Genomic DNA, 25,877 nt, shown 5'->3' with positions numbered 1-25,877 from the left:
AAGCACTCTCCTAGCTCATGCTATGTACACAAATAAAAAAGTACAAAACCATGGGTTTACTCCTGATGTTAACACATGAGCTGCCTAGATGTTTAAGAACTTAACTTTCATTGGGATATACGAGATAGCACTTCACAACTTTGACTTTCCAGGTACACCTATGATGACAGTTTGGGGAGGATTAGACTAGTTATAAAACATGTATAAACCAAGAGACATTGAAAATGAAGTTATTAACAGACTGAAATACCATGAGATTATGTTTAAATTACAATCCTTTTAGCTGCTTATCTGGAAATAGATTCCCCTTTTTAAAGATACCTTTCATATAAATCACCATTGTCTATATTACTGTCTTTGAAAATATCAAAGTCTGAAATAAAACCCATTACAGTAATATACTATCAAAACAACGAAACGTAAAACTCTGATAACTGCCCAAGAACTTCTGACTTCTACAGTAACAGACATGAAAAAGGGATTAATCAACTTCTCTCATCAGAGAGCACATTTTTCACTTACATTTAGAGTAAAAACATACTAAATGCATCATTTACCAGTCTGCATCTAACTCACTAACCAAGATCAATTTGCAACAGTAAAATGATTACCCAAATAATCAGAGCCAACAGCACTCGCTATACAGATATACCAACTATTACAGTGAGGATTAAAAAAAAAAACCTGCTACCGATTAGATATTAATATCTGTTAACATTTAAGAAGATATGGCTATTCAAGTATGCAGAGGTTTTTATGTTGTTGGTTTGTATTTTATTTGGGGGTTTTGTTTGTTTGTTTGTTTTAAAGAAGCCAGGATTTTATACTGGCTTCAAAATACATGGGGGAGGTTACATAAGCGGGACACGCACTTCAAGAATAAGTCCTTTTTTTTTGCCATTATATACTAGATGTCACAATGTATATAATGTAATTGAGTCCTAGCTGCATGATGAATAATAATATTATGTATTTTTACCTCAAAGGCTATGGCAAGACTATTTTGCAATTAAAACCTGGACTGTCTCAACAAAAAGAACAAAGCTTCGAGCTGCATAATCTCTTTCCAGTGCCACTCATCCATGAGAACATTACTGGCTGAGAGTAGGTCTAAAAGAACAGAAAATTCAATTATCAATATAGCTTGTTCTTCCAAGCTACGTATACACTCCTCTTATATCTGTAAGTCATTACTGAACATGGAAGAAGTGTATTTAAAGAAAGATTTTTTCCATGCTACTTCTATAAAGTAGCTACTTCTATAAAGTAGCATGGAAAGCATCAAGAATGCATCCTTACTCTGAACTAAATCTACATTCAATTCCTTTGATCCAGAACGTTCATAGCTCTGTAACAAGAGCACCTTCATTTAATATAATTAACACTCTGGGAAGCAGAATAGATAAAAGACAACATGAGATAAGGTGGTCAGAACTACATAGGAAACATGCTTCCCCACCACACACACACTTTAACAAGACTAGTGAACCCTGGAGAAAGGAAACTGGGCAACATGCTGACAAACACAGATAACAAAAAACCAATCTGAACTTCTCATGATGAGTTATTCCTGAATGCAGAGGTTTAAAAGACCAAATGAAAAGAGACTGGGTAATACATTCAACAACTTAATGAAAACATCTGCTCAGGAATGTATCAGCAGCCAGAAAAGAAATCAAGATGTTTCACCACACAGAAATGGTACAAAATAAATCTGAAAACATGTAAGTAGAGCGTACAAAATTGATACTATGCTCTTATTTGAAATACTGCTCTACATCTGATTCAAACAACCTAAAAAGAAGTATGTATGAGGCAGATAAGTGGTTAAGAGGCAGTTAATGACAAAGATAGTGAAAAATAAACTTCTAAGCTGGATATGGAATAATTTTAAAAATTAAAAAAAAAAAGAACTCCGTGTCTTAGAAGCACATGGAATTAAGTGGTAGAGAAGGTAGAATGGATTTTTTTGTAACAGAGTAATACAAAATAAAACATTAAAATGTAACAAAGTAGAAATGTTAGACTGCTAACAGTATACTGTTTCTCATGCTGTAAGAGTAGGACTCATTATCATAAAATATCATGAGGGCAATAAGAAGAGATGTTAGATAAATATTATAACACCTGTTTTACATAATTACTTCTTTTGTAGAACAAGAGTAAAGGAGAAAACTTAATGGTGTAAGCTAGCACTTAATTGATATGCTTTACCAAAAAACTTCTAGGAGTATCTCCTTCCTTAATTGCTCAGTATAGAGGCATATACAGCTTCATCCAGCTACTGTCAAGTTACATACTAGACTATAGTAAACAGCCACGGTATGGTCTGATTTCCACACTGGAAAAGGGATTGACTCTTAAGCTAATCTGATCCCAAGAGAAAAAAAGATCAGCCTTGGGAACGTTCAATTTTGGTAGATTACTTCTTGTACTTACTTAAAAGTACATGTATTATGTTTCTTATAATAAACATATCACAAATACCATTGTGATTCCCTTCTATCTATCTACATAAATATATTGTTCTATCACAATCATATTTAATAAACACTTATATAAGCTGCCATTTTGGTAAAGACATAAAAAATAATTAAAAAAACTGTTGTCCTCAACAAATCAGAACTACAAGTGCAACTTGGCATTAGAAACAGGTACAAGCATTCTGCCAGAACTCTCTTGGCCATATAGCTCCACAGCACAAAGAAACAGAAACTTCTACAAGGTACAAAACTGACAAAGGCAGAAAGAAAAAAAACATTCTCTGGACAGTTATTAATTTAAATCATCAGCTCAAGCATTCTCTTTAATAGAAAGAGAGCCCTCTTCCAACTCCAGTTCTTAGGTAATTTAATTGCAAGCTTAAGCAGACAGACATGCATTCCAACTTTAAAATATAAATGCTGACATATTCTATATGTGGGATTTAGGTTGCCAGTCTTATTAGACAAGCCTTAGTCATGCAAAACAACTTGGATAAGACATTTCTTCCCTGCTCACTCTGACTCACTAGTAATAACCAGGTTAAAAAACCTTTCTTTTTGGATACCAGCAACAAAGTAAGTTATGTGAAAATGATGGGAGAAAGCCTTACCACAGTGCAGTCCATGATGATTGACAATATTCCTGAAAATTTTCATGGTACCATACTTGCACAGTGAGCTCTGTTTCTTATCAAAAAGATCACATCAATTTCAGGCGCTGCCAAAAAAGGGGTAAAGAAAACACACAGCCCATCTGTTCCAAAAAGCCTCCCCTAAGTAATTTTAAGCTCTAAATTATCTTCTCTGTCTTTTCAAGCACCAGAAAGCTCTGCTGCCAAACTTTCTATCATTCTACAATTACTAAAGTGAAACTGTGCTTTGCAGATACCAAATTGCTAAAGACAAACAATTAGGGCAGTGTGAATGAAAATACAACACTGAAAACAGACACTTCATAACAGAGTTTAAAAAACATTATTTTAAAGCTGATGTTTTCATTGTATTGCACAGAGTAGTTGTAGAAAGCTACGGAAGTCAGGTGACTCTAGAGAAAAATTTAAGTCCCATTTGCCTCGCAGAGTCTAAGAACCTGAATGAAACATAATTGTACACTTGTAACTAAATCTCTCTCCTAGAAGTTCATGCAATGAATGAAGCAGAAAAGAGAAGAGTTAAGATGATCAAGAAAGTGGAAGAAGCCATTTTTCTTCTGTATATGAAGAAAGCACTCTACTTACAGAATTTGGGAAACTAATATAATAAAGAAATTATCCTGCAGCCTTAAATACAGCAAAACACATGTTAATTATTCTATTACAAAGACTCCACGCACTTAAAAATATATATACACACACACGTAGGTTAACCATAGAAATGTTACCTTATTCTCTCAGCACCAGTTTCCTTAGAAACAACTTCACGTAGTCATCCTACACTAAACCTAAAACATTCTCTTGTCAGGATCCTGCGTGATAACCCATCCTACGCTAAACAATACAGCCTTGTCCTCCCTTTACATCAGTTCATATGCAATAACTCTTCCTATGCTAGTTTGTCTGCAACTCATGAGTTTCTTTACTTACAAAACCATTTCCATGCAAATTACTTTCCGTGTAACCCTACCTCTCCCAAACACCTTCTTCGTTCACAGTTTTGGTTCATGAAGTAAATTAAACCTAGAAAGACTTCATTAAAGATAGAAAATGCACAGTAAAAATGGAGCCTAAAAGAAAAAAAAAAATCTAACAGCAAACTAACACTTGCAAAACCACAGTTAAGGGACACTCGGTGCTAAGTACTAAAAATGAACAGGCACGAGCTACAAGAAATCTTGAAACAGAATTTCCGTGGGAACCAAAAAACCACAACAAAATTAAAAAAAAAAAAACAACAACAAAACCAACCCACACCACCAAAAAATCCTCAACTTACACTTTGGAATAGGACTGCAAACAGTATGCTGAGAAAGATCACTATCTTGCCTGCAAAGGACAGAAATGCATGCAGAAACAATTCTAGAAATATGAACTGTAGATTCTAAGCAGCTTCCCATTTTTGAGCTGTAACATCCTCAACTGATAGAAATAAATGTCTGTTATATTACGAAAATAGCCATAAAAAATGAAGTCCTCTATCAATTCCAGACCAATAAAATACCAATACATATTTCTTGCTGCAGTATCTGCTACCAACTGTAATTCACATGAACTGGAATTTAGGTTACATATTCATTAATTAATTTACCTAGCCTTCTTTCTTCTACCCCAAGTATTCCCAAAGAGATCTAACCTAAAGGATCCTCTGCTGAAAGTAATGAAATCTCTCATTCTAATCTTTCCAACTTACAGATGGTAAAGCCTTCAGCTCCAGGAAGTAGAGTGTAAGTAAATGAAGCTGAGGTGACAGATCCGCCCCCCGCTCCATACACTTACTTACACATCCACAAACTCTTGAATGAGTGGAATCTTCAAATTTATTTGAATTTACTTCAATTATAGCTAAAAGTATGTCATATTACTGATTTTTTTAAAGATACAGTAAGAATACAAAGTTTCAACATAAACTTTCAAAATGCCAGAGTTAACAGTCCATGAGCATTAGGATATATTCCTTTATTGCGTGATGCCATAAATTTCATACGTGTGACTCAGATGCATCATTCACATTTAAGATGTATGGTTTTCAAGGATAAAATTAATTCTGATTTGTATTCTGGTCTTGCTTTTCCAATACAGGTTCCCAGACTTTAAAAAGCAAACTGAACAACAAATATAGTTAGATGAAACATCACTGATCTCACCACTACTCATCAAGACAACTCAACGTCAGAACAGCACAGATCTCTTCCGCTTGACCTAACAGAATATATGAGGCAGTTGAGCTCTGCACAGAAAACATGAAGAGGACTTAAGGCACACACAGAGGCTGCCTCCTATTCACAGGTAAAGCACAGTAGCATCAAAAATCCAGAAACGTAAGATCTGCTTCAACTTTCAGTGTCAAAACTGCTCAGACCATAGCTACCTTAACTACTTCCAATTGCTACTTTACATGAAACAAATTGTCTTCTTCCATATCATGCATCACAGCATTATTTCAGTGTCAATCTCTTCCAATCTCACCCTTGTTTTCTGAAAGTTAGAAAGGTGTTTTAAGTACTGCAAAGAACAATCTCACAAAATGAGAAGAAAAACACTGTTGTTTTACATTGAGATTAGACAGACCGAAAAAGTCAGAATTTCCACACATAAGTAACACATGTTCCTGACCATCTTAATTCTGTATAACACAATCCATTAAGAGCTACCTTAACCTCTGCTATCCACACTGTTGACCCAATTGATTACAGTGACTGTGCTATAAAAATTAATGCTCATGACCAACCCTACTAACTTCACTACGATTCCTCCAGAGCAAGAAATGACACAGCCTTTGTGGGACTCTCTCCTTCACAGAAAACAGGCAAAGAAACAGTGCCTCTAAAGAAAGCTCAGCCCTTTTTAATCACTTTATTAGAAGCTCTCATGAAATTCTGAAACTCAGCTTACTATAATTGGCATTCTGTAGCCTATCACATGGAAGTATACGCTACTTCTCTGTGAAATAACTGTATGAGAATTAAAACATTAGTAAATGTAAACTAGTGCAACAACTACACCAGTTTCCCCTTTTGTCTTGGTATGAGTTTAATAATTAATCTTCACTGTTGAATAGTTAAACACAATGCATATTGTTTACATAGTCGTTATTCTTCTACTGTTAAACTAATATTAGAACAGAATAGAGACTGACCAGTTGCCTAAGGAAGGACTAGTTAATATTTTAGTGTGAAATGGTTACTTTGTTATATATTCTTTTAAATAGCGAGGAGCACTGAGTTACTAACACATGTGGGGGTGTGTCTTGAGGGGGAGGGTGTTTGGTTGGTTTTTGTAGGGTTTTTTGAGGGTTGGGGGGGGGGGGGTTGTTGTTGTTTTGTTTTTGGGGGGTTTTTTGTTTGTTTTTTAATCTGGAAATTAAAGTCATTTTTTCCTGGGGCAAAACTTTGCATACAATCTCTTTAGGAATGTAATGTAAATCCAGCACAAATAACTTAAATCAACCAGATCTTTTATGCACCCTGTTAGGCAAGAGTTTCCACAATGCTCTTCATTTATCTAAGCTATAGATCAGTATTTAAAAAAAAAAAAAAAAGCAGCCTTCCACAGGTATAGCCTTGATGACTTCAAATGAAATGCACAGCCCTACTCCCCCCATCAGACATTGCAGAAACAAGAGCAAGATAGAAAATATGCATGAAAATAGTAGTATGCATTTTTAATACTCATAGCCTGAACAAAATTGAAAGTTTTTTGTCAAATACTGCCCTAATGTACATTCAGAAAGCAGGAGCCTTTCAAGATTACGAAAAATTACAGATTTAACAGGCAGCACTGAAAACCCATGCAGCTCGCTTCATGGGTACCCTTCCTCCAGTTTGTTTGGTGTGGAAGGAGGAATGGAATTTATTTCTACATGGTCAATTACAAAGTGTTCTAGGTTTTCAAACATATTTTCTTGCACTTAAAAAACCATCAGAAATTCTGACCAAGGACTCAATGTTCTAAACTTCAACCATTTTTACATAATCTCACCCGTACACAGAGAAATTCTGGGGTTCTGTTTGTAATACTAAATAGTTTTCCTGCTAAAAACAAACTTCAAGAGCAGTTGGTAGAACAGTGTTTTTCCTTCCCTCAAGTCTCCTGAGTAATTTACCTTTGGAAAAAGACCAGAGATGGCCTTACATGCAAACATGCAAAGAGTTATACTACTGCTTTTTGCAACATTAATTGTCTTCAGCAAATTATATGTATTATCTCTACTTGAAATAGAAATACATCCACATGAACTATACTAAACATAAATAGTTCCCTTATTCTTTTACAGGTAAGTCACAGTGCCTAAGTAATGTTTATGATCTTACACTTGTTTTATTAGTTATATTGGCAATACAGCAAATTCTGTTCATTCTCTTCAAACACATCAACAAAAATTTTTAATCAAAGCCTGAGTTTAACTAAATAGCCTGTTAAAAGTGTCACTCTTCTGCTTCCCTGTGAAATTGTGCTGATAGGAATTAGCAGCATTTACTGAAGTTCAAGCACCAGACACCTGAAATTGTTAAATTATACTAATCTAACACCCTTCATACAGCTTGCTGCACAAAACACATGCAGTCTTACAAGGGCAACTTAAACAGAAGGTTTAGGAATACTGAGGTTATTGGCATGCAGACAGTTGACCTGCAGAGCATTGAGTAACTTCTCAAAAAGTAGGGTTGATCAGGTATAAAACCAAAACAAACCCCAAAACCACAACAACAACAAAAAAACAACAAACCAAAACCATGCAGTCCACACGTGACTACTTCAGTACACAAGAAAACTGTTCTGAACGAAATACAAATCCAGACCTAACACCCTGGTACTTGCAATTATGTGCAGATTTGCAAGTTAAGATGATTATGCAATAATTATTTCTTATCAGTGAGCAGCAGGAGTTTCATACTTGGGGAGGGGTGGGGGGAAATCCTCATGCTTTTTGCCCTATCTGCCAGCTATCCAATTGGCACACTGAAAAGACTTTTGTAACCATATTTTAATGATTTTGTTTCCTAATCAGTTCTGTTTCATTTGAATAATTAAACCCAAGAAATAAGATTGTAACTTCAAACATTCTCCTGCAATAAAAAAGTAAATGCTAATAAAAACCTTTTTCATTTTCCATAGATGCGATGCATATGCATAAACATGCAGAATTTACTTATAGCAACATTACACATTTCAGAAAGCTATTAAGTCTGCATTCACATAGACAAAAAGACAATCATCACAATCTATTCAAAGTCAACACATATTACTAAAGCAGACTGCCCCAATAGTTCACAGAAATACCAATAAAATAACTATTACTGGAATTTTCCATAAAACCAGTACATGCAGGAAAAATATCATGTCTATCAAAATCTACCCACTGGAATATGAATCTGAAATACCTCAAAATTTGATAAAGCTTAAAACTCTTTAAATAGTCATTAAGGTTTCCTAATTAGCACGATAATGTCAATTTAAGATCTGTTCCCTCCTCTCTCTCACAAGACCAAAAATTTATTATCAAAATAAGCTATCAAATACAGTCTCTGGTTACAATCACGGGAGTATATGAGTAGAGAAGAGCAGTTGACTGTCACACCCACGCACATCTCCACCAGCCAAATGTGGTAAAGTTCCTACAAAATGTTTCAGTAAAATGACAAGCAGCCATGCTGAAGAAGCTCTTTCCTAGCAGCTAGGAAAAAAAAAAAAAAAAAAAAAGGCGGCATAACATCCCCACTCCCCCACTGACCAAAGGATCATTTTAAAGCTTTCTGCAGCATACATCAAATCTTAATTTATTATATGAAATTAACATCTAGAGGCACCCTCCTCTTCACATAAATTTCCTTGAACTTCCTTCTACTTTTCTTACTTTTCTTACATTGAGCCCAGTGTTCTGTCTTTAGCACAGACCAATACCTGCAAGTCTGAGAAAAAGGGCACAGAGGAAATAAAAAACCTTTGAACATTTGGTTAATTATACTTCACCAAATAAAGTAAAGGGGGGGGGGGCCCAGACAAAAACAAAACACCCTGTGACGATCAGCACAACACTTGATTACACAATTTCAGCAGCATCAATGCCAATTAGTATTGGCCACTGACCCCTAACTCAGTCTGGAATCCATCCACAGACCTTAACCCAATTAGGACTTTGTGCACAACAAATGTGAAATCCCACAGTTGTACGTTTTATTTTCCTGCCTCAGCATCATGAGTTTTACTCAATTTAAATATTGAAGTAGCTAGGAAAAAAAAAAGGGTAAAATTACAAACAAAGTTAATGTATAAACATTATAATGGAATTTATTAAAACACTTCCAACTATTTTCCTAAAAATTCCGGAGTTTAAGTTTGAGATAACTTGGCAAGTTAAAAACTAGACATAAAATGCTAACATTTTAATTTCAACTAAAAAGTGAAATTAGTGCAGTAGTTTTAGTTTTGCCAAGTAAACTGCAAAAATTATCTGCAAAAACCATAGTAGAACTGTAGCTAACTGAAAGGATTTAACCTATATAGAGAGGAAAAAAAGCAAAGCATGCACCCTCTCAGAGTTTAGCACAGTGGTTCCTGAAACACAAGATATGTGTGTGTGTAACGCAGCTGCCATTTGAATGATTTAAACACCCAGAAGCCTCAAAAACATTTTCTCTTTTCTATGGCTGAAGTGAGTGTAACAATCCAACAAAGCTTCATTTCTGTATGTACAAAGAACGACTGCAATACGTATTTTCACCATTGATTCTCACTATATATCTTAAAGGACTACTACTATACATCTTAAAGGACTGCAATGCATATTCCAAGTCCACTCAACATCTGCAGAAGAAAAAGGGCATCTCAGTTATTTTTGCAATTGGTCCTTTGGAGACTCATGGACAACAAGCCGTGCCTAAACAGTTCACGTTCCAGCAATCAGCTGGACAGACTGGGCAAATATCCAGGGCAAATTATTTTAAAATTATTTGCTGTCTCAAGTTCTAACAACGATTAGGGTGAGGAGGAAAAAAATCTTTTCTCTCTTTCTCCCCCAAAGAAACAAAAAGAAAGCTAGGAAGTTCTCTTATTCCACAGATAAACAGAGGCTTCTCAAACTCACCTGGTATTTACAGTAACCTGGGTGAAGACAAAGTTGAAGGGTCACAGCACATGAAACAAGCCTTGGCAGGCACACAGACCTAAGCAAACAGAAAAGGTACTAGCCTGCTACTAGCCATCCTGTTCACTGAAGAATCATGAAATACACGTGACAGTTATGATTTAAAGGAAGGGTTGCTGTCACAGAATGTCCATGAAAATAAACAGCACAGAAATACAGTTTATGAATGCTTAGCTTAAAATAGTTCAGTATTTTAGGTATTTCTTTTGTACGTTCATTCAACTTAGCCTCCAGCCCAAGATTCCCATCTCTATTTGTATTTCCATAGGTAACACTTAACTGTTTAAGAGATTTTCATGAACCTCTTGCTACTCTGACATGGCAAGATTTGCGCTGCAATCTGCTGCAGTTCATTAACGTGAATTAAGCTATTACAGTGGCTCACATGAAGTCTGACAAAAATAGCACCTCATTCTGTGATCTTCCCAAGAAATTAACACAAATATGGTTTAATAACTTCCAGAAACTTAAGGATGTTACTATTTGAAACTATTGCACAGATGCAACATTGAAGAGAGACCATCAGGTATCGTGGTTTATCAGTTAGGTAATTATCAAATAGAATGGACACACAATTAACAATCTAGAAGCAGCTTTGGAAGCTCAGCAATTTTGTCTAGGGCCTGTTCTACACTAAGAACAAGAAACAATGAGCTTAAAAAAAAAAAATCCATTCACATAAGGAACTAGTCATTTTTCCATTCCACATCTAAACCCCTCTCGCTGTCCTCTGTGTCCATATTTAGCTCACATCTCTATGCTGTTCCGGCTCAACTTAACATCTTTAAAAAAAAAAAAAAAGGCAATGGAAAGTTCTCCACTGTGACACATAGAGAAGTATGAGCTTTTGCTAGGATAAATCCTTCATCAGCATGCCTTACATTTCTATGTAAAAGGGCACATTATTATTACTTAAAAAACTCCTCAATCACTTCTTGTGTAATTTCACTAAAGTAGATGCACTTTAATGAATCATCTGTCTATCCCACTCCTGTTATTAAAATATTAAGAGTTTGAAAATATATTAACACCCCTCTTGCTCTTATACTGTCACTGTCATACAAAGGAAGACTTGTACTATTAAGACTGGGTTCTAGCTACAAACATATGTGTTAGTTTTGTTTACCGACATTCAGTTTTACATATTTTAGCAAAGCAACATGGTTACAACAGAAGCCTGGAAATTCACACTCTAACCTTAATTTTGCAGAAGTAAATATAAATCTTAGCATTGACTTCAACTGTGCCAAAACCATGGAGAATTTTCACCCGCAAAATTTGGATAGCAGGTATCCACACTTATTAGGTAATTTGACATCTTTCATTAAGTTACGTACAGATACTAAAGACCAGTACAACAACCATTCTAAGTAGGGAGCTTTTTTTTAATTACTATTTTTAACTGCATGTGTGTTTCCAACCATAAAGCATGAGGGTCATATGCAGAAGCATCAAATACTTTTCTAAAAAAGTATACCCCTAACCTGGAGTAATAAATAATATCAAAACTCAAAGTTGAACAGTTAGATTTTTCTTCTTTGCCCTACTCTGATGGCATGCTCTAGGATGCTTGATAAATTGTTCACTCCACCCCCTCCATAACTAAGTTTACATAAAAGCCTCCTACTTTCTGAAACATGTCTCAGCTAGAAGGTTATTGACTCTCCTATGTTCAGCAATCGTGATGTTGCTACCACATTGTCTAAAGCAGATGGTGGAATTACCAGTGCAGCTTACACTAGTAATGGGGCACACTGGTCATAAGACACCAGATCTTCACAAAGTTCATGTTTAAAAAAAGTTCTAAAAAAATACTGATTTCTAGCTAATTTGTTTTCACATACAGGAAATATTATATTTAAGTTTACAGAGATGAGCTAACTTAAGCTATTTCTAAACCAAAATCTACTACACTCATGCCCACGTGTCTCCAAAATCTTGTGCTTAAGATATTTAGGAAAGTTGCTTGCATAACTACTATGAGCTTCTTCAGAATTTTTTCTAAATCATGTTTTCTACCTTGTGGCCCTATTTCAAATCAGAACAGAGGCAGGCATGCAGAGGGGCTGCTCTTCAGCCTCTCCTGAAGCTCAAGATATTCTCAAACCTAAAGGAGACAAGAAGGACAAAGCAGAAAATAAGATGAGATGGAAAGAAGAAACAGACACCAGAACTCTCAGAAATAACTCTCAGAAATAACCAATCTATTTGAATAAAAAGGAAATAAATGAAGCCAGGAAGGAAAAAAAACAATTAAATTTTACAGATATTTCACCTCATTCTCTTTCAACCCAGTATCTTCTCAGCTGAATGGCCATGAAAAATAAGATCATTCTTTTAAAATTTCTTACTGTCTTTCCAGATAGATGTAGAATAATTCCCCCAGCCCAAATATGGGTCAAGGCAGGGCAGAAGAGGGGTGGAAGACCCTAAATACAATTACATTTCAAAGTTCATAAACTACTAAACGTAGGGAATGGAAATAGAAAAAAATCCCATAAGTATGAACATTACCCTGTATGAATCAGCAAACTACAGTCATGCAGCCTGCACAAATGTCCATGTCATACATTTCACTTAAATATAATTCAGAGGAACAGTCATATATAACTATTTAAAGAACTCATGAACCATACAAAATGCAGACACCAATACAGAAGACCTAACCAGTTCAGTTTTCTGAAGAATCACAGTGAGTAAAATAAAAACATAGTAAGATTAGCTAAATTATGGAGATTACACACAAGAACATAGACTTAGCATTTCTGGACTGCAAAATTCACTGTTAGTCAAACACATGTATAACATACAATATAAAATGAGATGTTGTTAAGTACTCTATCCTGTAGAAAAAAAAAACCCAGAATACGCAGAAAGAGTGAATTCCTGGAAGAGTGTTTTAACAGGTTTGAACTGCTTCAACCATCTCCATCAGGTCCTGTGCTGAACAGTATTATGCAGCCAGGGAACCTGGCATTTTCCAAGTAATGATATTCAGTACTGAGAGAAAAATAAATAAATAAATAGTTTACCACTTTGCATTACCACCTGACATTTTCTTTCACTACCCTAGTGGGATCTCCTTCCAAATGTCTCTGGCACATAAAAGGAAGTTAATTAATTTGAACCATAAAATCCATATTGCTCTACAGAATCACACCAGGAGGTCAAGGTGGCAGATCTGACAGAGGCAGTGGGCAGCAGGGGCAAGCTGGACTGCCTGCAGAAGAACAGAAAACAATCAAGGAAAGACTAAAAAGGTGACTTGCCAGTGATAGTTCTGTCTTTTACAAATCGCCTAAATTGTGATTACTAATAAAATATCTATTGAAGTAGATAACCATAAGTGGTTTTTATTCCCATGAACATTTTCAAATAGAATCCATAGCATGAGAAACACAGGATTTCAGAACAAAAGGAAAAGGATCTCTTATGGTGACAGAGTATCGCTGCTGTGGAGTTCAGCCTAATCCTTCATCAGGGTACATCAGATCCAAATTACTCTATAGCAGCATTAAATTAAAAGATGCAGATTAGTTTAAAAGTATCTACATGGTTTGTTAGACAAATATGTTCCATGACCACATAATCTATTATTCTTAAAACACTATAAATTAACATAAATGTCACACAATAAACATCTGTAGGACACCACTTCTATCTTCTTTGGCTCTAAGGAAAACAGAATATTAAAAAGCCCAAATTCATTATATTTGACAGAAAAATGTAACGCTAACAGAAGAATGACTAATGGCCACACAGCAATTTTCCTTACAATACAAAACTTTTACTATCCTTGATAACCTGCAGCACGTGTTGGAACAGTTTGCAAACTTTATATTATTTTACCCAGACCCTCATCAAGGTTTACATGTTCTCTTCTCTGTGGTACTGCTGGCAATAGAGAATTTTGTTTTACAGCAGGGTTTTTCTAGATAACTATATTTTATTCCATCAGAAGTGCCCCTCTACCTCTTGACCTTACATTTCAAGTTTAGAAACTGAAGTCAGAATTCTATATGAAAAAGGAGACCAAGTGAGTCACTCCCATAAATCTGTCCTGTGATTAAAGTTAAAAAAAAAAAAAAACAAAAAGACATTTTAAATTATTTGTCTTGTTATTAGAAGCATCAATTATCCCAGCAAAGGTGCAGAGAGAAAAATTCAACCAGCTTGCTATTTTATCTACAGTTTGTGATACAAGCACAAACTCAGAATACTTTCTTACTCTCAAAAAAACCCCTTTGCAGCTATCTGAACGCATATTGAAATACAAGAAATTCCACTGAAACGTCAGAAAAAATTTTTTTAGTATGATGTTGTTTAGACACTGGAACAAGTTACCCAGAGAGGTCATGCAGTCTCTGTTTTTGGAGACTTTTGGAGACTTGGAGATATTCAAAATCCAACTGGACAATGTCCTGAGGAACCTGCCCTAGTTGGCCCTGCTTTGAACAAAGGGGTTGAACTACATGATCACCAGAAGTTCATTTCAACCTCGATCATCCTGCACTTCCATTTAAGAATCTCTACTTCTGCCGAAGAAGATGACAAAAGAAAGGTTCAGGAAAAAACAACAGATCATTCGGATAATACCTGACACCTGCAAATCTTTCTTAAAGTCATCCTCTCTATTTTATAGTTACCTTTACAGCCTACATGAAATGTCTGAACAATTTACACAACTCAAGTTAATGTTTCCTTGAACACAACTCTGCATGAAATTTTATCTACTACAAGAAAATAACTGCAAAGGAAACACTGTGGGAAAACGGCATTAAATAAGTCAAGAATTACTTATCATAACTATTCTAATTGGAAATTAAAATAACTGACCAAAGTAGCAAGTCAGACTGTACTACTGTTAACTGTCTCTGCTCAGATAAATTTCTCCTGAAAAGAGCCACAGGACTTCTTAAATGATCATTCCTATGGCACAGATGTCCTTCACCAGGAGTCAGCTGGGGAGCCTCCAGCTTTACTTCCTGATACTAGTTCATATCTTAATGTAAGGGAGCAAGCATAAAGAAAATTAACGGAATCTAAAATTATTTTCCTGCCCAGACAAGTCTTTGAGTGAACACATTACCCTGATCTTTAAAGATTCTAAACTCGTATCAAACTGCTTGGGAAAGAGTCAAACAGTTCTGCCACTCCTCATACAGAAAACAGACAGTAGCACATGAAGTCCTCAGATAACAGGTTCAAAACAGAACAGAGGAATGACTTATTCACACAACACATGAAATATGGTGCTTATTTCCAGAAAACGTGGTAGATGCAAAAACCATGCACAGGGTTAAAAGTTTTTAAAAATTAAGCATATCCATGGAATAAAAATCCATATAAAACGTCATCCTCACTGAGAGACTGGGAGAGCTGACGTAAGGAGTAACCCTATATGCTTGCCTAGAAAAGAGTCTAAGAATAAAGCACCTGCTGTCAAATACTGCTTAGCTGTGGGAAACAAGCAAGACTCGAACAATGGTCCTGTCATATACCAGGATCCCAGAGCTTTAGGCTTCAAGAGAGAATAGCAGATTAGCCCGGTATGGCTGTTCCTGTGAAGAATGGTCTTTGGGTTGCCAAAACCAGAAAAAAACAGAAAGAAACTAAGACTATTGTTCTAGCACATCACTTCTCCAAAAGAGAGATGAAATAGTGGTTTGAGATTGTGATACTATCCATAAAATATTTAGCATTCTAATGCTGCCTGAGAAGATAATTTGCTTCCCCACATTTCATAGCCTTTTTTAAAAAACATCCAAAGAAACCAAGGTGGACTAAAGAAAGATCTTTTCCATCATTATTGTAATTAGAGCAGGATTGACCATTTTATTCAAATGACAAAAGGCTGCCAATGACTTATAAATGACTACTAATACAAAGCCAGAGAAAGTAACATGCAATTTCTGGAAAAAAAGATGCAGTATTTAGTTTTAAGTAGTTCAAATATGTCTTAAGATATTGAGCCAAAAAAGCAAAATCCAAAACAACCCCACAACCCTTTTTTGTCATCTCAAAACTGAAAATACTTCAAGTCACTGTCAGTTACCCAGCTCTCTACTCCAGAAAACAATCATGAAGAGCATATCACTAAACCCTGTTCAGTGCTAGAGAGAATATTATATGCATAGGCAGAGAAAAGCAGTACTCAATGTATCTCACAATCTGTAATCCAAAACGCATACCAACACAAATTTCTGGAAACATGGGCTTTTGAAAGCTATTCAAGAAATCCCTGCCACCTTCCTCTAACGTAGCAACATAAGCAGGAATCCTAGCAAACCATAACTAGCATGGCTGGATACATGCTAACATAACTGTATCCTAGAACACTTAATCTTCTCAGTAATTATCACCACCATGAATAGTACAAAAAAAGGCAACCGAATAAACCACAAAAAGTACTGATTATTTGTACATCAAGTCACAATGACCTTCCCTTCCTAAAGGACGTCCAGCTTTTTTTTTTTTCTTACACAAGATGAAAATTTAATTTTTTATGTTAGTTCCTTGTGCATACTATTCATTTCTTCAGACTGACACTGTAATTATGGTGAAGTTTCCTTCCCAAAACCAGCTTGTAGCAACACTGTAAGCCCCCTTGGAATTATGCAGACTCACTTATTTGGTGAAGATACAGCTTCAAAAAGCTTCCTATATTCCCAAAACATCACATCCCTCATATTTGCAGTCTTATTTTTAAAAGAAAGGGTATGGTTCATGCTGAAAGAAAAGGAAATTTAGGAAGTAAAACATTAAGCAACCTCACGGTAGAGCGAATCTGTCAACGGCACACAATTTTTCCTATCAAGAGTTTTTATGTACTTGGGTGGGGGGGGAAACAGCTACCCAAAACCTTGTTAAACCTTGAAAGCAATAGTGTATTTGAAGACAAATCTTGCCGAGTGCACTCCTCTGCTACAAATCTGTTTCACCACAAACGGTCACACAAAGTCAATATTCTGTGATCAGAACTGAACATTCATGTTGACAGACTCGGCGATCCCAGTAAGAGTATGGCTTCACGCAGAAATAATCAAGTCATACTTCCAAGCACCGTGAAGAAAACAAAACAAAATAAACAAAAACCCCCATAAATAAAACCAGCACTTTGTATTTTTTCTTCAAAAAATAAAACCAAGGTGTCTGGTATCTAACATGTCTATGGGTCACTGAAAATTTTTTTCTGAGGAAAATATCAACATTCCTCAGCAATGCCAGACTTTGAACAAATACCCATTAACTTTCAGCCACAATAAGAAACAAGAAATACTTCACAGGTATCTGACAGAAATTCATTCTCTGTAAGACAGAGATTTAGGTACCTCAGAAATAAAGAGCCCTCCTGCAATTCCACCCCACATACTTTACAGAAAAACAAATGTGTCTCCTCTCACCCTGACACTGCATCTGCAGAGCAGAAGAGACTGCTCTGAATCTTGCAGACTTTATCTCACAGTGAAAAACATTCAATGCTGAAACCAGACAGAGGCAGTCTGGATTAAACAGATGGCACTCTATTTAGAACAGTTTCACTGTTAATAACATGATAATGGCATTCCTCCTGGAACTCTTCTCATGCACTCCCAATATCCCTATAAAAAAACCCTGAAACCCAGAAGCAGCTTTACATCAGGATATTAAAAAAAAGAGCACTACAGTCTGTCCTAAAATTCTACCAGCATGATGCTATAAACCAGTGTTTATTCTCATTTTTATAAGAGCATCGGAAAGTAATATAACAGAGTTTGTAATCTGCTATAAAGAAACAGCATTATTGTATCATCTACAACTGAGGAATGATTTCATCCTTTATAAGTCACTGATTGAGTAGTTAACGTTTACCAGTTTCTTTTCGGATGAAGGCAACTATGTACTCAACCTTGAGGAACATAAAAAATAATTTAATTATCCAGATACTAATGCCCCCAACACTTCATAATTACATAGCCACGGCATGCAAAACGCCGAGCTCCCCAGAGACAGGTACCCAATGGAATCAAGCAACCATCTCACTCAAGAAGTAGCTGTCAAGAGAATTCTTAACTTTCACTTACCTTTCAGTGCAGTTCCAGGATTTCAGGATGTCTCCCCACTTCTCCTACAGAAACAAACAGCGACGCTCTTTTAAGAGCTATCCACTGAAAACCAAAAGTCTGCTCCTGGTGCCAGTCGGGCTCGTCAGCACCTCCAATTTACCCTACAACTGCTCTCTCTGACGAGGCGAACCCCGAGGGCAGGCAGTGAGAGGGCACTGCCCCGGGCCCCGCGGCCGCTCCGCCGCTCTCCGCGGTCAGGGCCGGGGGCGCGCGGGCCCGGGGCTTACATAACCGCTGGATGCGGGGATGCTCTCCCCGCCCGCCCCTCTGCGGTGCCTGGGGAGTCGCCGTCGGCGGGAAGAGGGAGGGGGAAAGGGAGGCCGAGCGCGGCGCCGGGCACCCCAGCCAGCAGCGGTGGCGATGGCGGGAGGGGGGGGAACAACGGCTCGCGCCCCCGCACGCGCAGACCCTGCGGGCTTCCGTCCCTGCTCGCGCAGCCGGCAACGACCGGCGGAAAACGGCCAACCAGCGAGGAGAAGGGAGGGGAGGGGGGCGTGGGGAGATCCTTGCTGCCGTCCCGGTCCCGGTCCCGACCCAGGCCCAGCCCGCCACCACCCCCACCCAACGGCTCCGGTACCGACTACCACTACCGCCACCTCCTCACCCTCTTCTCCTCCGCTGCCACCTCCAGCCACTGCCAACCCCGCAGCTCAACAACGCACCCGACCATTGGGCCGCTCCCGCCCCCAACAAGCCCCGCACTGATTGGCCGCTTTCTCCTCCGTGTCTCCCCCCTCCCCGCTCCTCCGCCAGAGCCGGCGGCGCTGCTCCGTGTGCAGGACCTGCCTCGTTAAACCGCGACGGGAGTGCTGCGAGCAGCAGAGGACTGGGCAGCGGCCCTGCTGCCTTCGCGCCTTCGCCAAGAGAGTGGGAGGAACCGGAACGGAAGCTGCCCGGAACCCTCGTGGCTGGCTGCGCTTCCTGTAGCGGCAGGTCCTCGCCCCAACTTCCGCTTCCGGGTGGCGGCTGCGTCCTGAAGGAGGGTCACGGAGCGGGCAGGTACCGAGGGCCCGTCGGCGGGAGGCGCGGGCTCGGGCTCGGGCTCAGGCGCTCTCTGGGGCCTGCCTGCGCCGCTGCCCACCCGGGGAGTGTCAGTGTGCGGGCTGGGGAAGGGAAGGGAAGGGAAGGGAAAGGGTGGCGGAGATATCTGCTGCTCGGGCTGCTCCCCCGAGCCGGAGCCGCCTCGCGCAGCCGCCGTGGCCCTTCTCCGCGCGCCGTTAGACGGACACCCGCCCCGCCCGGGCTAGCGGGCCTCGGCCTCGGCCTCGGCGCTGGCGCTCCCTCCCCCATCTCAGGGCGCCCTTTGGGCCCTGCTTGTGCCGGTTTTGCTGGCAGAGAGTGCCCGGCTGGTGCTGCAGTGCAGCCCGCCGGCCGCGGCGTGTGGGCGCTAGTGCGCACGTCCGCTTAAACCCCTTTCCTGTAGAAAGGTAAATACTGGCAGGAGAGAGGTCTTGGGTTTTTATGGCAAGGGCGTAGACTGGGGTTTAATTTGGGGGGAGCTTTTCGGGTAATGACAGCATTAGAGCTCTTCTTCAGGTTTGCTTCTGCAAGAGAATCCTCTTTGCTTGCCTCCATGGCTTGGGGTCTTCAAGAGTTACAAGCTTCAAAGCTGTGTTTTTGGCACCATTGCGTTCCAGTTGATTCTCCTAAAAATTAAGGACATTACATCTGTTCTTTGCTACCAGATATGTGTTACAGTGGGAAATCCTGGCTCAAAGAAGTCTCACATGCTTTGTGAAAATAGAGACTTCAAAGCCATCATTATTTTCTTACCATCCTTCATGATCTCACTGAAAATGTTCACTTTCCCATCTGCCTTGATCACTGTTTTTAATGAGAACCTTAATATTTTCATAGTTCTCTCAAAGGTGTATCTAAATAAAGCATATATTTCCCAGCCTTGTGAAATGACTAGTATAGGTGCATCTCCTAGTCCATTCATTTATCCTCTACCTGTTTATCGCCACAGTTATGTTTGACTGAATTGGAGGCAACTTAAAAGGAGCTGAGGAGCCAAGTCATGTTTTTCTCCAGAGCTTGATGGTCATAGCTCTGCCATACTTAAATTAGAAATTTCCAACGGAACTCTGAGCTTTTTTTATGTACTCTGGAAAGCCTGCAAGTTGGTGGGCCCTGGTGTCGCTATAGTGCGTTTATAGACATTGGAAACAATTGTTTTTCTGGCACAGAAAATTTACATAGCTGCTTCATGAATATAACGGTGGTGGTGACTTACAATGCAATAACACTTAACTCTGCACAGTTTGCCTTATTGTGCTTAATCACCAACTTCTGAAATGCAGCGTAAAGTCTCTTAGCTCTTTGTTCTACAGTGTACTGTGTACAACGCAGAAGATGCTTCACGTGCAGTGTTACGTGCTTTGGAATACTTCTTGTAACCTCCCTGTTTTTCCTGTACAGGGTATTGTTCTTTGCAAGTGTGTGAAAATAAGCTGATACTCTCTGAGAAACAAAAACCTCATATCTTTTCTTGTAGGTATGGGGCATGGAAATGAACATGGCCATGGCCATGGCAAAATGGAACTCCCCGACTACAGGCAATGGAAGATAGAGGGTACTCCACTAGAGAAGGTCCAGGAAAGGCTAGCTAAACGGGGTCTTAGGGATCCGTGGGCTCGGTAAGTGCAAGAGCCTCAAAAAGAATCTTGATATGTCATCTTGTAGCATCAACTGGACCTTGTCATTGCAGGTTATTCTTTAGTAAAAATAGTGAAAATGCATCTAGAATATATTTTCAGAATTTCAGTTAAGTGTTTATTTACTTTTTTGCGTGGAGATTGCACCTTGCATCACCTTGACCCATCTCCACATTTTGCAAGGCACCCTTGCACTTTGTGATGTTTCATGATGATACGGATCAGGCACAATGACCAATACCTCATCCACCAAAACACTTAAGTAATATTAAGTCTTGCACACGTGAGTAAGTCTATCTCTTTTCAGCAAAGACACTGTGTGCTCAGCTCTTGCTGAAGTTCATGGAACTTACATTGACATTCTGAGTAGGAATAGCATTCCTCATATACAACAGGAGGCCTTTATTTGCAAAGAAGAAATATACTAGTATACAATGTGGAATTTGATTCAATTGTGCATTTCATTTTGCTAAGCAGTGAATGACATCATAGACGATCAGAATTTTACCTTTTAAGCTGTCCCACTCTACAATGAATACCTCCTCTTTTTTAGCTAGAGCAATTCTGGATCATTTAGGCAGCTGTTAAAACAGGGCTTAACACATTTGTCCCACATAATGAATTATGTAATACTTTGCTCAATTACTCTTTAATCTTGGGGAATAAAAATGCTAAAGTCTTGTGCTGCGTAGTCTGGTTCTTCTGTAAGGGAAAAGCTGCATGAGCAAACTATTCCAGGAGCCTTCATAGAAAAGGCTTTACTTCAAATCACTACAAGAAAAATGTGAGAGCAGACAGGTAATCTGTTAAAAAAGTTGTTACATGCTATAACCTCTGAAGGGGTTTGGGACTGACAGGACTTTTTTCCATTCTTAGAAACAGTTTAAGGCTGTAAGCATAGCATAAAACGTAGTTTTGATGATGATGATAATCATTTGAGAGATGAGTCCTTGGGATTATCGGTTACCAATAAACTTTCCTGGCCTGTGTCACATTTATGTTGCCTCTTTCTGTGGAGTGCCAGCAGTGTGAGCTTTTTTGTTTCCTTTGCTTCAGACAAAATTGTTTTCAGCAAGCAATAGGCTTATCCCCATAAAAAAATGGACACAGTTTAATATCATAAATTTAGTGTAAACTAACCTGACTTTTAGTGCATACACTTCCAAGTACTGTTAAGGAAGTGCTGCAAAACAGCAAACTGGAAAAGAGCTTGTGTAATATGTTGCCCCTCCTAGATTTAAAAAAAAAAAAAAGTTAATCTGGTAAAAGAAGGCGATTGGGCCAGTTATGTGAGGAGTTGAAATAAGGAACAAAGTCAAACTCTCAAAGCATGAGATGATTCCTCCTGAACTTTTCAAATTTTATGTAAGGTAATATTTCAGTTCCATAGAACAAGTACAAGTATCATGCCAATCTTCCTTAACAAAGGAGAAATTAAAGTATCAAGTTATTTGCTTCAGTAATCTGGAAGAAGATTGCATTATTAATATCTTGCAATAGAAATCTTGAAAAAGTAACCTTGTCTAGGGCTCCCCTCTTTCATATATTAAGTTCCTTTTAACAGGGGATCAGCTTTCCGCCTTTGTAGCAAATGCACATTAACGTACATATTCAGTACAGAATAAGCTGTGTGAAAGATGTCATATTCAGAAACCTGAGTCTTTACCAGTTAGTACCCTATACTATCATCTAGAAGATACTGTTGATGCCAATATGGCTTCATCCTGAGTCACAGAAACCATCTGCACAAGGGGATTATCTATTAACATAAATACTTGACCCCGTTGTTTAAAAAACCTGTATCTTCTTCTGAAATGATGGTTCTGATTTTATTGCTTGTTTCTGTGCAATTTTTTTTCCTTAAGGACTCTGAATCCTTAGAGATGGACACAGTTTGTTTCTTCTATAGATTACACTGGTTGTGCTACACATAAATACTTGTAGTCAGTTACAGTAGTGACTAAATGTTTCAATAACAATGTAGGCTGAAAACAGTAAGGCAAGACGGTGTGAGGTTTGTAAATATTCTGTAGCTTTTTAGCTAAACACAATCTTTTCAGCTTTTTCTTTTTTAAATCAGTTCTAGTAGGCTTTTCTGACCCTAATATGGTTAAGCGTCGTATTGTAAAACAGAAGGTGCCTCCATACTAGGATGAGTTTTCTATGTCTGGAAAAACTTTCCCTTTTAAGATTTAGCTATGCTAGATACTGTCTAGCACAGTGACTAGCCTTTGTAGTTACTCCATCCCATGCATGTGCTAGTGAGTTCTGAGTTTGTTCCAAACAGAATAAAAACAGAAGACCACAATTACATAACAAGTTTGGGCAGGTGATTCTGTTACTAGAATTACATTGTTTGCAGGTGTTACTTGTATCTCAAATTATATGCATAAAGGGTTAGAGTTAATATCATTAACTTTACTTGTGGCAACTCCTGTTACTTAAATGATACTTAAATTATAAAAATGTTACAGTCTCAATGTATATCTAGTTTAAATACCTTCATCTTTTTTTCTGAACAAAGATATTCCTATTAATGTTTATCACAGTGCCTCCATTGATCTTCTTTTGGTTTCATTTTTCTTCTAGTAATGAAGTCTGGAGATACATGGGTGGCTTTGCTAAACCTGTCACCTTAACAGAAGTCTTTACTAGGGGACTCAAGTGGGGATTTGCAGCTTTCGTCATAGCTCTTGGCATTGAATATACACTGTTTCCCCCAAAGAAGAATGGGGGCCATCACTGAAGATCAAATATGACAACTTAATACTTACTCATTACTAAGATGCAATATACATAAGCCTGCTGCTCACTCTGTACTTATAGTATGCGTATTAAAGTCTATCACAGGCAAAAACATGTTTGTTTGATTTTATTATACTTTTGTGGAAGGATCAAAAAAAGTAGCCAGAGCAATTTACCTGACGTCAATCTGGGGGGAAAAAACCAAGACATAAACATGCTCTTGGGTTTGCTGTACCATCCTTTAAAGAACAGGGGAAACTATCAGCCCAGCTCTTTCAAGCCCTGCCAACATTCTATTAAATGAAACTGAGAAAGTGTGTTGCTTTGAAAAGAAAAATTGTACTGTATTAATTATAGGTTTAATAACAATTATTTGCTGGTAGTGGTAATGAATGACTTGTCATTTCTTAAAAGTATAATTTGTTACTATTCACTCTTATGTCTCCAAATAAAAAGAACTATTACTTTAAAGCTTTAAAAAGTACCCCAAACTGCCTCAAAGTATATGAAAATATCAAAGCTTATACTTAATCCTGTTGACGAGTTAACTAATTGGGCAGATACTATACACCAAAATAATCTGTGTAATATCCAGAAATTAAAAATTACATTGCTGCCACATTTACTAAGCAAAGTAGAATGTTTCACTCAGCAATAACTGTGCCTTCTCTTAATAGGACTTCCAATATACTTGAGTATAATGTGAAAAAAGAGAAAGAACAATGTCTTTTTTTCTTTGTGCTGGTATATTAAGTTGTAAATTTGTAGCAGTAGAGATTTATTTATTTATTTTTACACCTAGTCTCTTTTAATAATTTGTTTTAAATTTCCTATTTTTTCCTTAAATTATCTAACAGCTTCCTCAGTGCTTTAAGAATGCCTGAAGTGAGGACTATAGTAGAAAAGGGCCTTTTGGCAGTATATGTCCTCTGCAGTGCTAGCAATCAGAATTGGCTTAATATCCTATTGTAAATTTTGTTATGCCATTAGTAACATAAGCTAAGGAGGGTACACTATCTCATTTTTCAATCCAAACAACAGGATATGTGTCACTAAACAGAAAAGCAAAATTAGACAAACAAGTGAGAAACTTTAAATGCCACTAGACAATTACATAGCATACTTCCATGGTAAAGAAACTGGAAAGTTTAAGTAATCATGTCACAAATTGCAATTTTACAAAAAACTTCAAGGTCCTACCAAAACAGCCAAAATACCTTTTTTTTTAATATATATATATTCACACGTGACCTTTCTGAGTGAGATTATAACAGTTTTATTTTTAGAGCCAGTAAACATCTGTTATTGTGGGAGTGCAGCTGTACTGTTCAGTGGACTTTGTCATCTCTGTATGACATTGCTCAAGGCACTGTTCATAGGGCAGACATTTGTTTTACTAAACTTTTCTTGCCTAATTCTTTCTGAAGCATCCCTATCCAGTTGCATCATTCCCTGAAAAACAAATCAAGAATCTACTGTGTAAGGTCCATTGCAGAAAATATTTCCATGTCGTTGCTTAGAGCGTCCCACCCAGAATACACATTTTGAAAGGCTGGTATTCACTGTTTGTTTTCTATCTGGGTCCAAGACTAAACTCGTTAAGATTTTAGATGGTTGTTCAGAAAATGTTTCACATTCTTCTGTATGTATGCTTTTCATTTAGGTTGTTTGTTCAACATCAAGTGCTTCAGAGTCTGAGGTAAGGTTGCTGCAAGTTCCTGTAGAATTACTCTTTTAAAATGTTACAAGCCTGCCACTTCACTGATATAGCAGAAAGTTCTGTTAAAAGTCAAGAGCTTTATTTACACTAGCTGAAGATATATTCATACATTAGTTCACTTTCAAGCACTAGCAGGGGAACACAGATTTAAAAGTTACTGTAATAGTATTTTCAGCATACATAACCTTTGTATGTTGCTTAGCTTATTTAGACCAAAAGATGTAAAATACACACAAATGTAGTTTGGCTGTTATATACTATTGCATTCCTCAGTAATTTTTTAAAATAGATTATTTTGTTTATCAAGACTTTATTGCACATGAAGAAAGTTAAGACAATCAATCAAAATCTTATGTCTTCTAATTTC

General features: G+C 37.8%; 2 protein-coding genes across 11 annotated transcripts in view; one reads left to right on the top strand and one right to left on the bottom strand.

The window, feature by feature from the left end:
- The window catches only part of HYCC2 (hyccin PI4KA lipid kinase complex subunit 2), a 59,435-nt gene extending 40,139 nt beyond the window's left edge, over positions 1–19,296 (bottom strand). The window contains exons 1-2 of one of the 9 annotated variants that reach the window (XM_072874925.1): positions 19,175–19,296; positions 18,347–18,390 (exon numbers count right to left, since the gene is read on the bottom strand). The gene's annotated coding sequence lies outside the window, so the exon portion shown is untranslated. Of the gene's footprint in view, positions 1–3,094; positions 3,204–12,302; positions 12,391–18,346; positions 18,954–18,992; positions 19,018–19,050; positions 19,070–19,174 lie in introns of those variants that run through there. The other 8 variants (XM_072874927.1, XM_072874923.1, XM_072874928.1 and 5 more) reach the window with 8 other exon arrangements.
- Positions 19,249–23,904, top strand: NDUFB3 (NADH:ubiquinone oxidoreductase subunit B3). Of its 2 annotated transcripts, none has more exons than XM_072874948.1 (3): positions 19,249–19,387; positions 20,886–21,027; positions 23,635–23,904. In XM_072874948.1, exons 2-3 carry the CDS (start codon positions 20,888–20,890, stop codon positions 23,789–23,791), a joined length of 297 nt encoding a protein of 98 aa, XP_072731049.1. In that variant the 5' UTR covers positions 19,249–19,387; positions 20,886–20,887; the 3' UTR covers positions 23,792–23,904. The 2 variants fall into 2 exon arrangements, with proteins under 2 accessions (XP_072731049.1, XP_072731050.1); XM_072874949.1 differs by lacking the exon at positions 19,249–19,387 and adding an exon at positions 19,520–19,815.
- Positions 23,905–25,877: the final 1,973 nt, after the last annotated feature.

This window comes from Ciconia boyciana, chromosome 10 (genome assembly GCF_034638445.1).
Source record: "Ciconia boyciana chromosome 10, ASM3463844v1, whole genome shotgun sequence".
Taxonomy (NCBI): Eukaryota; Metazoa; Chordata; class Aves; order Ciconiiformes; family Ciconiidae; genus Ciconia; species Ciconia boyciana.
The sequence above is the reverse complement of the archived record's forward strand: the minus strand, read 5'-3'. Positions and strand labels throughout refer to the sequence as shown.